This window comes from Salvia hispanica, chromosome 1, assembly GCF_023119035.1.
Source record: "Salvia hispanica cultivar TCC Black 2014 chromosome 1, UniMelb_Shisp_WGS_1.0, whole genome shotgun sequence".
NCBI lineage: Eukaryota > Viridiplantae > Streptophyta > Magnoliopsida > Lamiales > Lamiaceae > Salvia > Salvia hispanica.
Window position 1 is genome coordinate 19673018 of NC_062965.1, and position 15098 is coordinate 19688115.

Here is a 15098-nt window from a genome sequence, read left to right on the forward strand (position 1 = left end):
TTAACCTTTAAGATTAAATTGGAGTAATAAGATGTGTGGCTAAGAAAAGATTTATTCTCTAATTATACACTTAAAATTAGTAAGACCTTGATCACTCGCCTATACTAGGAGAGTATATCCGTATTTTAATTTTAGCATCTTGAGAATGGCAGAACCCCTAATAAATTTGATGCTTAAAAGGTTTATTAAATAAGTATATATACAATTGAAAAAGAAAAGAAGATTATATATATTGGCCGATTCACCCATACAAACTAAGTAGGAGTATAATACTCACACAAGCTTGGTCTTTTATCAAAAACCAAAAAACCAAAGCACAAGAGGAATCGGAATCGGAATCGGAATCGGATCCAAAAAAAATGTCACCTTACGCTTACATTAATTAATGTTAACCTCAAATGAATCTTCCAGAAGCGTACATCTGATCCAGAAGGATAACCATCCCCATAGCCACCTTCGTGTCGAATCCCGGCTGCACCTCCATCCGGAAAACATCCTTGCCAAAAGCTACCCCCGTCACGGCGGCCTCCTTCGGCCTGATCTCAGCCACCCGCCGGCGCTTCTCGTCATACACAGCGCAGCACCGTCGCGAGTACGAGCCCTCGATCTGGTACAGCGGCACGCTCTTCTTCTGGAACACGTGAGCCAGGCACCGGCTATTCAGGAGGCTCACGTTCTTCCTCACCGTGAACCTCGGATCCTCCACCGTCTCGCCGTCGAAGATCAGCCACGTATCTCCTAGGCTCAGTCTCTGCAAATCAAATCAACATTTAATTTCATTGTACATGAGTACTAATTAGCTAGCTAGGTGTTTTCAACTTTCAATTATATATATACTACCTTGCGGCGGATGGTGAGGAGAGTGGCGCCGGAAGCGTCCATGAGGATGATGTGGCCCTTGGTGGCGGCCATGTAATTGTCGACGCGGTAGACGAGGTTGCCGTGGGGGTCGAACACCGTGAAACCCTCGCAGTTGAGAAGGAGAGATTTCTTCCACACGGTCAGCACCACCGGATCAATTTTGCCCTCGTCGGAGGAGGAGGAGGAGGCGTTTGGATATATCTTGGTCATGCTTTCTCCGTGATCTCAATTCAATTGAATAAACAATATTGGTGTAATTAGAGATGGGTTTGCTCGAATGGGGGCTGTGTTGTATATATAGTTAGTTCATTAAGGTTATTATGGCCCTACCTCCAATCTAAGGAGTAGTAAAGTAAGATTAAGACCATTTTCGCCTTGGCCCCTCCGTCCTACTACTATTTTGCCATTCAAAGAAAAAAATAATTACAAAATACTCTTAGTACTCTCCCCGTTTCTTCGTAGTTGAGGCGGAACTTTTTGGCACATAATTTTAGAAATGAATGTTGGGTGTATTAAATAAATAGATAAAATAGTAAAAGAGAGGAAAATGTAGAGATAATAAAGTATAAAGTGAATAAAGTAGAGAGAATAAAGTAAGAAAGAGTAAAGTAAGAAAGAGAAAAAAGTTACCATATATGAAAACGGCTCAACTATAAAGAAACTTATCAAAATGAAAAAATGACTCAACTATAAATAAACGGATGGAGTATAAGTTATCTTAGTGCGTTGTCTTTTATGCACTCTTAGAATTTCTTACACAGAGATTCCTTTCGGACAACTTAAATTTGAAATCTTGTAGTGTATTAAATAGGTGTCACGCATTCAGGGTCTTTGGACAAATTCATTTCTTACCATAGGTGGAATTTTCTACAAAATAGATATAAAATGACAAGACTACAAAATTACATATTACGGGAGTCTATTTTCTGCACTTTATTTTCTAGAAATGCTCTTAAGCGGTTCAAATTAATCTTATCAATCTAGTACTTGATTATGAACCATAGTAAATAATAATGTTGCTTAATGACGTAGTTGACATATGATAAGATATTATGTGTGTAATTCCTATTTAAAAAGTGAGCAATGTATATTGGTAGTGATGGTGACTGGTGAAGTAATATCCGAATAATGTAGCATAATGATTTTTTAGGAGAATAAAATGGCAATGGGCGGCTATGAGTGGTGGGGAATGGTTGACAGAAAAAAAGTTAGATATCTAACAAATAGCCGTCCATTTTCTTGTTGGCCGTATATTATCATATAATTAAATACACCTAAATGCAGGACAAAGTATTAAGCTGCTATCAAACCAATTAATCTTAATTAATTAGTTTATGTGGCTGAGGACTAATTTGCGGTGGGAACAACGACACGCCACACAATTAATCAAACCTCAGATATTTTTCTCGTTCTCAACTATGGTAATTTAATACTTATTTGGTCATTTTATTATGTATTTTGAGTTGGTAAACTATCTCACAATTATAGACTTTTTGTGATTGGGTTTATTATTATATATATATCAACAGAGTTGAAAAGCTTTCCCATTTAAGTTATACTCTCTCTCTCTCCACGAAAATTTATTCCAATTTTTCATTTTTATTCGTTCCCCAAAATTTGTCCCATTTCATTTTTACCATTTTTTATAGTGAATTTCATATTGCACTAACTCATTCTTACTCACATTTTATTATAAAGCTAATATATAAAAGTATGACCCATAATCCACTAACTTTTTCAACTCACTTTTCATTACATTTCTTAAAACTCGTGCCCGATCAAACCGGGACGAATTTTTATAGACGGAGGGAACAACAGTGAATCTAAAAATTGTAAGAATTTAATTTAAGTTATAGTAATTAAATTGAAATCGACATATACGGACAACGTAAACTTTACCGTAAAATTATTAAAGTAGTAAGAGAAATAAAAAATATTAAGATGTTATTAGTTGAATGCAAAAGATAAGAGGAAAAGACTAAAAAAAAGAGAAATAATGAAGAAAAATAATGGTTACTATTTAAAAAAAGAAAAATATGGAGTACTAATTTTATGCATGGGCCAAATGAAAAAAAGAAAAAAAGAAAAAAAGAAACTAGTATTAAATTGGTGATGGATTGATATGAATTATAAGTGTAAAAAATAAGATATAAATTCATGGAGTAGTCTCTAAGCCTGGTGTGGGCTTTGACTAGTAATAGGCATGTGAAACTTTTTTCCAATAATCGCAGAAGGAGCTGAGGGCACCACACATGCGACAAGAATTTGAGGTGAGGAAAAATGATTAGTCAAGAAAAGATTATAAAATCGATTCTTGTAAAAATAAATGATTTTGGAGTATATAATTGAATGATATAAGTAGAGCATTGCAGTTGCAGATAAGATTTGGCAAGTGTAGATATAATACGATGCATGCAAAGTGTGGTGACAACGCGTGTCACCGCTTTAATAAGCACAAAAAAGGGTGATGAGGGTTGTGAGAAGTGAAGGTGTTGGAAAATGGAGAAGCAGGATGAATGGGAGAAGCAAAAGGAGTGGGGTTGGGTGATGGATGCAGGGAAGAAGGTGGTAATGGCCGGTGTTATCATGTCATCTGCTCCGCTGCTACTTCCGCCCTTACTCGTTGTTTCTGCGCTCGGCTTCGCTGTCTCGCTGCCTTCCGGCCTCGTTTTAGCCTCATACGCCTGCACTCACAAGCTCATGACCAAGCTGCTGCCTCCTCCTCCTCCTCCTCCTCCTCCTCTTTCTGATTATGATTTTGGTGTTGATGACGATGACGACGGTGATGGTGATAGTGAAGGAACAACAACAGCTGCGGAGGTCAAGATGAGTGAGGACATCAAGAGACAGATTGAAATGAGAATTGAATTGGTGGACGATGAGCTGAATCATGATAGAGTGACAGAATCACTAGAGGGGGGAGAGATGAGCAGCAACTCCTCTTCCACTGACACTAAAAATATTCTAGTGGAAGAGGAAGAGGAAGAGCATCAGGAACAAGAAAAGGAAGCAGAGGAAGAGAATGAGGAACAAGAAGAGGAAGCAGAGGAAGAGAAAGAGAATCAGGAACAAGAAGAAGAAGCAGAGGAAGAGAAAGAGAATCAGGAACAAGGAAAGGAAGAGGAAGATGGAGATGAGATGGAGGTTTTAGGTGTACAAGGGCTAGTTTTGAAGAATGAAATTTATGACGTCAACAAACCTGCTGTCAATGGTAATTAAAGTTAATGCTCATCAAACTGCTTTACTTATAAATTGGTATTAGCATATAACTTGTTGTTTTCTCTAGTTATTGATCCCAAGATAGATGGTGACAATTTGAAAGAGGGCAATGGAGTAAATGGTGGTGGGGTTAGTGCCAAATTGCGTGCTTTTATTTGTATTATTAGCATGATTTATTAGTGAGCAAGGTGGGTGATTTTATTTTGTTGCAGGAAGAGATTAGTGAGGATAAAATTTGGGAGAAGATAGACGCAATAAGAGTTATTGTAGGATTCAAGGCTCCAAAGCGTTCCTCCTATGTGGAAGAAGTTAAGGCCTTGTATCTCTTCACAGGCATCGAACCACCACCAACACAAGATCACTCTCATCTTACACACCTTAACTTCCTCATGTCTGTAATCGGAGTGAAATGACTTTTCCAATCTCGACTTGATTTACTTTTTGCCTATTTCGCACTTTCTTAAATCTTAAATCACACCATATCAATGCTGAAAACAAAATTCACTGTTATCCACTCAACTCACGCATTTAAGTCTTTGAAAATAACTCGATCAACAAAGTGAATGGATGCAAACACAACACAAAGCATAGTGAAGTAGCTTAATTCAAGCTTCCGAGCCACCTCTTCTTCACGCAACCTTCTCTGCCTCTCCTCTTCACTTTTCAAGAAATATGTTATTTTCCTCTTGGCTTCCCTTTCCGCTCTCCGGGACTGGATAATATTGCTGAATGTCTCTTCTCTTTCTTGGAATATGTTCAGCAGACCAAGTAATATGCCCATCAGACCATTTAGAATGGGCATTGATGCGAGGAGATATTTTTATCAGGGATGAGATTCAAAGTTTCAACTGAGGGCAATGCGGCTGATATGTTAACCAAAGCTCTGCCAGCTACCAAGTCCAAGGTGAAGTTTGTTGGAAGATGTCAACGTCGAGCCACAGCAATGAGTGGTCACAACTCTTTCAAAATGCATGGAACGAGCCGTTGGGATGTTGTGCGAGGGGTGATACAAAACTAGCCGTTGGCTGCCTCGTGCAGTTGTAACAAAAACGCACGTAGAGATTGAGAGATAGCTTAGCTCTTCTTGGAATTAGTAAGAGCGCCCAATCTGTTTGTGTCACTACATTAAATAATACTATTGACTTTCTGTTCAATCCAAAATTACAAGTAATACGGTTTCCATTTGATTTATAATATTTCACAAACACCTCTTGGGTGATAATACACACATGCATACGAATCAATGTAAGTAACTAATAACATAGTTGTCATACACTAGCCATTTAATTATTATTACTCAAAATATCATGTTTATTGGGTTACGAAAATCTCGCAAATATTGATAAGTCAAAGTAGCATCTGATTAAATGACACATGTCTTATTTTATACACAATGGTTAAGAAATACTACTCCCTCCGTCTCATATTAGGTGTCCCGGTTTACCATTTTTTAATGTTTCACTTTAGGTCTTCGCCTAGCACCCAAAGCCGTCTGATGAGGACTAAAGCAACAAAGAGAAAAGGCAAGGGGAAGACTTTTTCCCCCTGCAAGTGCGAGAATCCTCCACCCCCACCCAATCCGTATCTTCATTGCATTTTTTCGGCTTCGATCGATATCAGTCTTATTGTGATCATCCAACATATGCTTCTATGTTTCATACTCAGCTCAGTGGTGACCTCGAAACATAAGATCACGATTCTTGGTGGATTTCTTCACCAATCGTCAGATCTGTTACTTTGTCAAATATCAGTTTGCCTCTGCAGCATTGACAGTTGACACTGTGACAATCCAACTATCCGTCCGAGACAATAGCAAAATTGGGGAATCAATTTCATCAGCAAATTTTATATCAACCGAGTTGGATCTTTATTTGATGGAATTCTGAATTTAGTTAACTTCTTTTGAGTTCAAGTAAAGTTTTTTTCTTCTATTTATTTTTAAATTAATTCAGTTGCAATATCAACTCCATTTTTTCAATTATTCTTGAGTTGATATTGCATTGAATTAATACTAAATAAATTAGGAAAAAATAAAAAATTAAATTTAACTAACACAAAAAAATTAATTAAATTCTAAAATCCACTAAAAAATTAAACCAAGAGCCTAAAGTGATTACTACTACTCCCTCTATTCCACTTAAAATGACACGTTTTCTTTTTTAGTTTGTCCCAACTAAGATGATACATTTTTTTTTTGAAAACTTTCTCTATTCAATTAATAATCACCTTTTCTCACTCTTATTAAATATTCATTTTTCTTTTTCTCTATTTTAATACTTACACATACCTTTTATCTCTCCAACTAAACACATTAATCAATAATTCCTACAATTGTGTGCCGACTAAGAAATGCATCGGCTTAATTGGACTGTAGGAGTACTAGTTAACTAGTGCATTCGGATGGAAGATATATAAATTCCAACAGTCGGTGAATTCTTTTGTGATCATGCCATCTGTTGGAAAAATAAAAGGTAAAGAGAGGAAAGAGAGTTAAAAAAAAGCAAGAAAGAGTAGACTCAGAGCTGAATCGAACCTGTTCTTCGTTTTCCCCCACACGGAATCCAAATCGCTCTCCATTCAAATTCAATTGTTGGTAGCTGGAATATGCAATGGCATGCCCTTCCAATTCCTTGCTGTACAACTCCACTCTCTGCTCCTGCATCCCCGGCTACCTCTTCAATCGCACCTCCAACGCCTGCGCACTCTTCGCCGCGGAGCCACCGTTTCTCCAGCTTAGCAGCGGCGTCAGCTACGGCTCTGCCTTCACCTTCCCCTCTGCCATATTCTCCTTCGACTCTATTAAGAAGTTCACGCAATCGCAGGCCGTATTTCTCGAAGCCACGCTCGTCATGCTCCTCTGTTGGCTCGCCTTCTGCCTCCTCCTCCGCCTTTTCCCCCTCGGCTCCGACGGCCGCTCCGCCGCCTTCAAGATCCGCTGGTGGATAAGCCGCCTCGACGTCGCTTTTGCCACCCGCCACTGGCTGCACGATCACCAACCCGTCGTCAAGCGCAAGACCGAGCTTGGAGGCTCCTTTTCCATTGCTAGCTGGATTCTCTTCATCGGTTTGTTTGCAGCGTGAGTTCTGCTCTTTTTTTTGCTTTTTACTTGAATTCGACAATCAATTTATAGCCCAATTAATTACGGAATTTAGGCTTTAGGTTGCTCTATCAAACGATATCAAAGCGAAGTGTTGAGGTGCATAGTGTCAGAGCTGCCAATGCGCCTGAGTTGGAGTCATTTTTGAACGATTTGGAAGTCAACATTACTACTGTTTCAAGTATGAGCTGTGCTCAATTGCGCGGTTTGGACACTCTTGTAACGGGGAATCCTTTCTTCATTGATCAGAGATCTTTTCGCCTTTCCACCTTTGCAAACTACTCTTGTCTCAACACCACCTCAGGCCCTACCATATCCATTCGCTGCAGTAACTGTCGCCCTATCAGGGACTTCGCCTATATCTCGTGGCATTTTGTCGATCTTCCCAACAATCCGGCCACTGCGGTTGGCTTTCAGTTTAACCTCACTGCAAAGAAAAATGAGAGGAAGAAGCATTTGAGCTTTGTCAGTGGAATTGTGAAGAACGCCACCGACTTTGATGACAAACCGGTTACATATAGAGGGGCTGTGCCAAACATTCTCAAATTTAATTTATTTCCTAGACTTTACCGCAATTTGCACGACTTAAAGCTCATCCAGCCCCTGTTTCATGATTTTCTTCCTGGTTCGTCTTTTAGTGAGGTAAGTCAGCTTCAAGCATCGCTCCAGAACTCTAGAGATGGACTCATCAACACTACGTTGGTTGTCAATTTCCTATCTTCGTATATTGTTGAGGTTGACAATCAAAATATTTTAGGACCCGGTGAGTGGTTTCATCATATGTTCTCGTCTTACACTTAATTTCATTGGAGCCTGCACTGTTAGGTTCTTCTTTGTGTTTGTAGCTTCCACTTTTTAACTTGTACAGGTATGGTTCTTGAGATATAAGGTATAAGCGTGTTAGATTTCAATATCTATCTGTGATTATAAGCGTGGGTTAAACTAAAGCAATTGGATTGCAGTAACTAGCTACCATCTTTAAAGAAAGAGAGAGATAATTCTCTGGTTATTGCTTCTCCGATTTGACAAATTCTCTCTTCCATCAATAATTTGACTACACTTTCTTTGTCCGAATCTGCAGTGAGCTTTCTCGCTGATCTTGGTGGCCTTTATTGCATAAGCCTTGGTATTTTTTTCTGCTTCTTGGTCCAAGTATGTTACATTTACCCTATATTTTTGCTGCTTTAGTACTTCTATTTTTGTTTTCTTTTTAGGCTTTTTAGTTCTACAATCTCAACAACTTGAGAGTTTGAATTTGAAGGTTAAATTTTTTTGCTTTCCTCTTATAGCTTTCTTCTTTTTTTCTTTTTCTGTCTCATTTACAGTGTGAATACAGAATCCAACGGCTCCGCTACGAGGATACTATAATGAAGAACATTAGGAATCGCGGAAAAGCCCAAGATCATTGGGAAAAGGTGAGCTTTCTAACTCCTATAAAAGCATTAGGAATATGAAGGGTTAATTGCCAAGTTAATAACGATATCAGTGGCAAACGTTCTATTTGTTGCAACTGATTGCACATTCCCTAAATTTGGATAAATGAAACTGAAATGAACTAATATGAATGAGTTAGTGCGATGCCATTTTTCATGTTACAAATGCCAAATGCAAATAGAGTTGGGTTTAATGTAGTTTTATTTTCTGGATGTACATTATATTGCAAGATTTGAAAGTTCACTATTGAGTATTGACATTGCTAAAAATTAATAACAACAAAATTGGTTAAAGTTGACTAGTTCTTTTGCATGTAACTTCAAAGCAAAAAAAAAATTATGTGGTTGGTTATTTTTATTGATCCGAGTGTTTTAGCTAAGTTCCAAGTTAATATTCTTTTCTTGAACTAAGTTTAGACTTTTTTGTCTTCACATAGTTGAGGAAATATGTTAGATACACTTGGGGAGCTTGCTCACTGGATGACAGCAAAAGTGAGCTAAACCAAACAAGTTGCACTGGCATTATGACGAAATCATTACATCACCGTGAATCGTCACACAAGCAAAGAGTGCAGGATAGATCTAATGCAGCCAGTCTTAGCAATAAAGTAACCTTCCTGGATCAGAAGGTAACGTGTGATTCTAATTTGACATATCATTTCTTCTCGTATGAGTGGCAAAACTGTAATTCAAGGATGAATGGCTGCAGAAAGTGGAGGCACATAATACTCAAGATGTCGGTTCATGCTCAACTGTAGCTCCAAAAAACCTAGTTGGGCGATCGTCTTTCTCAATATGCAAACCAGTAAGTTTCTATTACTTCTCTTTTTTTGGGTGCAGGGAACTAGTTTTGGCGTGTAAATGGGATGGCACTAGGCTCATGAAAAACATGATTTCTTTTGTTATTATTTGTGCAGTTCTTAATATTAGTTCTTTAACATCTAGTTTTCCATATTAGCAAGAGAAACATTGGTGCACATTATAATATGGAACTGAGGTCTACCTTTTATAGAAATCCATAGGGGCCCATTAGACTTATATATAGTGGTTAGAGTTCTCTCTTTACACCAATGTGAGATAATGCTAGTTATTTTTGTTTCATTTGCCACTGACCTTTTCTTCTATTTTGTTTTCTGTATATGCTGTTAATGCCAAAACAATGATTTATGTGCTAACTTAGCTGATATAAAGAATCTCTTGTTAAAGCTATCCTCTTAGCATCAAGGTGTTATATTCAATGTTTCATGTGTATGACATGAACTTTTAAGTCTATTTTGGTAATTATGATATCCTTCTGACTAAAAATTGCTTCTATTGTTTGAACGTATTCGATAATGCTTATTAATTCTATTATTTCTAACTTCAGCAAGAGCCGTCCAATGGAAGCTTAGACTGTAAGAGCTATGAAGGTAAATTCTTGATAACTAGCTCTTATCATATTCTTGTGATTATTGCATCTAATACGTCTGAGCTGTCCGAGTATTTTGTGTGGATATGTTTCTTTGCTCTTTCATTTGAACAGGTTTTAAGGAATAACAGTATACTCTTGTGTCATGCTAGAAGTCCAAACATAGTGTTAGGAACTTCTAGATCTAGATTTAAGTACACAAATAGGGATGTTATACCCATAAAGGACATCTTTTTTGTATTTTTGAGTCAATATTTTACCATCAAATGTGGATAAAGTTTTATTTGGATATAAAGATGACTATGTAATAGTATACATTTTTATGAACTTCTGTTTTCTGTATTTGAACTTGGAAGTTACTATATGGATTGATTTATTTTGCTGATAATATGTTGTGGTGTTTGCAGGTTCAAGCGAAGGCGGAAAGTGGAAGAAAGATAATGGAGTAATGGTGAGGGATAAGTTAAAAGCTGCCTTGGCCAAAATGGAGTCGGCCTCTACAGTAGATGATGAGGCAAAGAGTGTTTCTGAATAGTCCTGCATCTGATAGTACTGTATTTCAAGTTTAAAATTGCAAGCAGAGTAGAACTCGCTTTTTCATTCTTTCTTGTCTTGATATAATATTGGTTGAGGAACTTCAATTTGTAACCTGATAAAAAGAAGCATTTACTCGAGAGCCTTTGATTTAAGATCATGATACTACGATCTATATTCAGGAAAAACAATATTAAGAGCAATTCCATGTTATTCTGTACAACAAAGTCCCATGCCTGATTCCATCAGTTAAGATAGAAGAAACCTACCCAAATAGTAACTCTTAAACATGCAGTAACGTAGTCTGTGATACAATACCACCAAACAACCAGTTTTCTTTTGACGGTTGCGTTGCTTTTTCCATGACCAAGGATCTTGAAGCTGCCCTCAAGCCGGTTTGCCATCAAATGGCCTGTCAAATCTTCCTGCAACTAATTTTCTAGTGCTTCATACTACTGATATGCGACAAAACAGAATATGTCAATCTTATGTGCACAAGATGATTAAAGAACATCGGTTTCTTGTTGTAGAATTACCTGAGGTCAGCAACCAGTTTCCTTGTTTGACAGATTGACATCCCTTCGTTGCATTCTTAAGGCATTAGCAAACAACCTCTTTGCAGCTCCCATATGCTCCTGTCTTAAATGGTTGTCTGGTGAGTTACTCTTCAGCTCTTCCAAGGAGTCCCCGCCTTTTAAGTTGTTCTTTTGCTGGGGTTCTTTGCTTGAACCATCCATCACCTTAAATTCACCGGATTTGTCTATTTTTGAGATCGTACATGCCCTTGGGTGTTTCCCAGAGAGGGGATTTGTTTTTATGTTGTTGCTAGACATGATGTTGCTCTTATCAGTGTGCTTGATCTTCACATCCTCTACCACCAGTTCTTCACATTCCTTAGTGAGCTCATGCTTTGTACCCTTGTCTGCTTGGCCAAGGGCACGAGTTATCATACGGCGAGCAACCACAAGATCTTTTTTTGGTCTCTCCTTTATCAGGTTACTATCACATGCATCTTCTGAAAATATTCTCTGTCTTGCAGCAAAATAAGCTGTTTCTCTCTCATCCAGAGAAGGTCCGCACACAGGATCAACCTTCTGGCCTTGGAAAACCAGAAAAATATTCCAAATTCATGTCCATATTTAAACAAACCAGATAATGCACTGCTAACGTGATAAAATCACAATTGGAAGAAATAACTAACAACTTCAAGTGATATCTCGATCTTGTACAATTATTTGTTTACTACCCACATAAAATATGAGGAAGAAGAAAGACAAACTTTCTGAAACGAAGCTCATGAATCACACAAAGTACAGAACTTCAAATTTCCAAAGTTCAAACAGAAGCCATTTTTCTTCTTTGTGGACTCTATTCATCTGTTCCACGTCAACCTTCCACATATCTTCTTTGGAAAACCTTAATTTGCTTCTATTCATATCACTACATGCAGTCTATATGTGTTCCTATTTGACAAGGATAATTAAGTCTAACTTTATCAAACACCCACCCCATAAATACTTAATATTTTATTTTCATCCTAAAACCTTAGAAATGCTACTTAATCCTTTCAGGAAAAAGCAAGTCATGTATTTCAAAACCACTCAGCTTCTGAATCATTAAGTGAAGTTATATCTTCTCCGTAACCATAAGGATTAGTAAATCACAGTTGAGTTTATTTATGCCATAACATTCTGGAATTTTACTTTTTTCTTTTCTTTTTCTAAAGCCTATGGATATGCTTTCCAAGAGAAATAAATTTGAAATAGCAAGAAACTGAAGTAACACCATAAAGCAATAATTGTATTATGATAGTACTTGTTCAAATGTAAGTATGTAACCATAAATTTATATATTTTTTAGTCACTTGCACAACAGGACTGTGTCCTTTCACTTCAAATCTAATCAAGAGTTTAGATTATACTATGAAAACGGTTATTCTGTAGAATGAGTAAAACCCGAAATAGCAAGAAACTGAAGCAACACGATGAAGCAATTAGTCAACATTCTGTGTCATAATGTAATAATTTACCTGGCAAAACTTCCTTTCGCCTCAATACATCATAAGACATTGGTGTCTGCATCTCACCATACTGCAACAACAAATCACTCACAAGGATGCCTGGACTGCAATTGTCATATCATCAAATTACATAATACCAGCACGTGTAACGCAAATTCTAGATTACAAATTAAAACACATGGGAAGACAATTTCTATTACACATGCTTTTTAAAACATATCATAACAACCACATTAAAAATCACGATGTAACAACTGCATGTAATATATTCTGAAGTGCGACCACTTGTTGGACCGCCATGAGCAGAAACTTTGATAAAGTAATTAATCGCATTAGTTCCTCTTTCGGAAAACTTTCTGATCCGCTTGAGATTAGTCACAAAAAAGAATAATTTTGAAGGCTTAAGGAATTGGACTTGGTAAATGTGTTTCTTAACTTTAGTCGTGGTTGAATATGAACTGAATAATTTAATCCTACCAAAATAGGGCAGAGAAAGAAATCAAAAGAGAATCTATTTTAGCCTCAGTTGAATATGAACTGAATAACTTATGAGGATTGCAGCACAAAAAGCATAAGGCTTGGATACCAAACATTTTCCTCTTCATCAAACATGGGCCTCCTTCTGAAAATCTAAAATGCATATAATTCCAAATGGAAAAATTGATAGCAGAATCAATCTAACTAAATGCTAAAATATGAAGCCATAAACTTAACCTACATTGATGTCTCTGGGCTTCTCTCCAACACTAAGTGCCTGTCTTCTCCTTCTCCAACAGAGTGATGAAAAAATCTAGGTAACATGATTGCTACATGTCATATTTAGTGAGCCAAAAAACTCATTTTTCTCAAGGTCCAGATAAGAAATGCAGTGAATGAGTCAGTAAAAATTGCATGAACATAAATACCCAAATATTTCTGCAAGACGGTGTACAAGCAAGCGGTTATATGAATTCATAGGTTCCAGCTCGAGCACTCCATCTAAACTGCACATGTAACATTTTCTTCACCTTTAATTTTCTGAATGGAGCTTAAAATTTCATTCAGACATTAAGTAATGGAAATGTAATCAATAAACATTATGTCTGTGATGTAAAATACCAAATTGCACTACATGAACAAAAAATAGTTTGAATACACTTGTGAGCATTTTATCATAATTGTTGGGGAAAATATTGAAGTGGTGATTGAGAGATTATTACAGTGCTTGTGGAGAATGCTGTGATCATGAGATACTTGGTTGGGATACAAAGCTTGGAAATATAAAATTCAAAGACAGAGCCCAATTAAAAAGGATAATGCACAGAATCGATGCATCCTTTTCCACTCTAGAATATTGTTATAAGTATCTATTGGGCCACAAATACTAAGAACAGCCTTTATAGTATCATAGCATCTGTAGCTACCCACAACAATCACCTTGTATCATCCTGAAGATAATTGACTAACAGATCTTCCACTGACAAAATTAGATGCTTGCAAGGATAATTGTCTTTAACAAGAGAAGCCAACTCTTCAACCTGCACAGTACCAGTGAAATTTGAGCACCAATCCAAAGGGAGATTAAATTTCAGTGCACATGCACAAAAATGAGAAGAACATTGGAGAAATAGCTGAAGAAATCATCAAGTCCATGTATAAAAATTAATTCTGTTGAATAAAGGATATCTTTATAAGGTGAATCAAAACATAGAAGTCACAGTATGCTACCTCATATGCACATCTAACACACATGAAGCCAAAAATTAACACTTCCAGTGCAGTATTGTATTGGCAGTTTGACAGTTGACACACAAATAGAAGTGCATAATAAATGATCAATTTTTTTTGTTCTCTGTGAATCCAAAGCAGTGCAAACGATCACTGAGTATATAGTGACAAAGTACTCACACCAATCTGTCATTAATTTCCAAACAATTCGACTAGCACAATCTCTTTAAAATTTATTGTTTATTCGCTCACTACTAGCCAGTTGAAGAGAATGAACATTTCATCAATCCTAATGAAAGCTAGAGCAAGGAAGAAAGTCTAACAGGTTAAAGAAAAATCAACAGAATAATGTGAGTCGGGCAGCCCCAAATCACGAGGATAGAATTTATGCCCCAGCTATTGCTAATGCAGCTTGCAGGATCATAGTATTATCAACAGGGTAGGTTGACTATAATCGACCAAAAAAAGATTGTTTAGGTTCATGTTTTGAAACGTAAAAAAAATTCCAATTAATTTCAACATATGTTGATGAGCGTAGCCCCCTCCCCCAAATAAATAGATATTGACGGAAAGAGAAGAAAGAAAGGAGCAAGTAAGAGTAATATGCGGATGAGAAACATAAAAATGAAAGGAAAAAAAAAGAAGGGAAAGAGAAGCAGAAACCATGGAGAATTGAGCGAGAGTCATCGCCGCCGTCTTCAATGTTACAATTAGCCTCCGCTTCCGCCGCTCGCGAGCTGCCTCTCAATTTCTGACTCTATACCAACTCATGCCATTTATTCAATTTCCCACCCCTTTAATATCTGTATATTTATTTAT

General features: G+C 37.1%; 4 protein-coding genes across 10 annotated transcripts; 2 read left to right on the plus strand and 2 right to left on the minus strand.

Moving 5' to 3' along the window:
- Positions 1–205: 205 nt before the first annotated feature.
- On the minus strand, positions 206–1138 carry LOC125211148 (protein LURP-one-related 8). Its single transcript, XM_048110856.1, has 2 exons — positions 841–1138; positions 206–751 (listed from the first exon to the last, which is right to left on the minus strand). The coding sequence occupies exons 1-2, from the start codon at positions 1069–1071 to the stop codon at positions 395–397; spliced, it is 588 nt and encodes a 195-aa protein (XP_047966813.1). The 5' UTR covers positions 1072–1138; the 3' UTR covers positions 206–394.
- A 2193-nt stretch (positions 1139–3331) lies between these two features.
- Positions 3332–4528, plus strand: LOC125223703 (cilia- and flagella-associated protein 251-like). Of its 2 annotated transcripts, none has more exons than XM_048126969.1 (3): positions 3332–4072; positions 4148–4209; positions 4269–4528. In XM_048126969.1, the coding sequence occupies exons 1-3, from the start codon at positions 3361–3363 to the stop codon at positions 4491–4493; spliced, it is 999 nt and encodes a 332-aa protein (XP_047982926.1). In that variant the 5' UTR covers positions 3332–3360; the 3' UTR covers positions 4494–4528. The 2 variants fall into 2 exon arrangements, with proteins under 2 accessions (XP_047982926.1, XP_047982934.1); XM_048126977.1 differs by having other exon boundaries at positions 4293–4528.
- A 2001-nt stretch (positions 4529–6529) lies between these two features.
- Positions 6530–10694, plus strand: LOC125223680. Its single transcript, XM_048126937.1, has 8 exons — positions 6530–7156; positions 7240–7940; positions 8259–8329; positions 8503–8592; positions 9048–9239; positions 9320–9415; positions 9977–10019; positions 10426–10694. The coding sequence occupies exons 1-8, from the start codon at positions 6690–6692 to the stop codon at positions 10551–10553; spliced, it is 1788 nt and encodes a 595-aa protein (XP_047982894.1). The 5' UTR covers positions 6530–6689; the 3' UTR covers positions 10554–10694.
- A 35-nt stretch (positions 10695–10729) lies between these two features.
- On the minus strand, positions 10730–15069 carry LOC125223718. Of its 6 annotated transcripts, none has more exons than XM_048127014.1 (7): positions 14943–15069; positions 13989–14089; positions 13478–13555; positions 13291–13362; positions 12582–12676; positions 11089–11651; positions 10730–10977 (listed from the first exon to the last, which is right to left on the minus strand). In XM_048127014.1, the coding sequence occupies exons 1-6, from the start codon at positions 14964–14966 to the stop codon at positions 11095–11097; spliced, it is 927 nt and encodes a 308-aa protein (XP_047982971.1). In that variant the 5' UTR covers positions 14967–15069; the 3' UTR covers positions 10730–10977; positions 11089–11094. The 6 variants fall into 6 exon arrangements, with proteins under 6 accessions (XP_047982971.1, XP_047982963.1, XP_047982954.1 ...); XM_048127006.1 differs by having other exon boundaries at positions 10730–10983; XM_048126997.1 differs by having other exon boundaries at positions 10730–11004.
- Between the last annotated feature and the right edge of the window lie 29 nt (positions 15070–15098).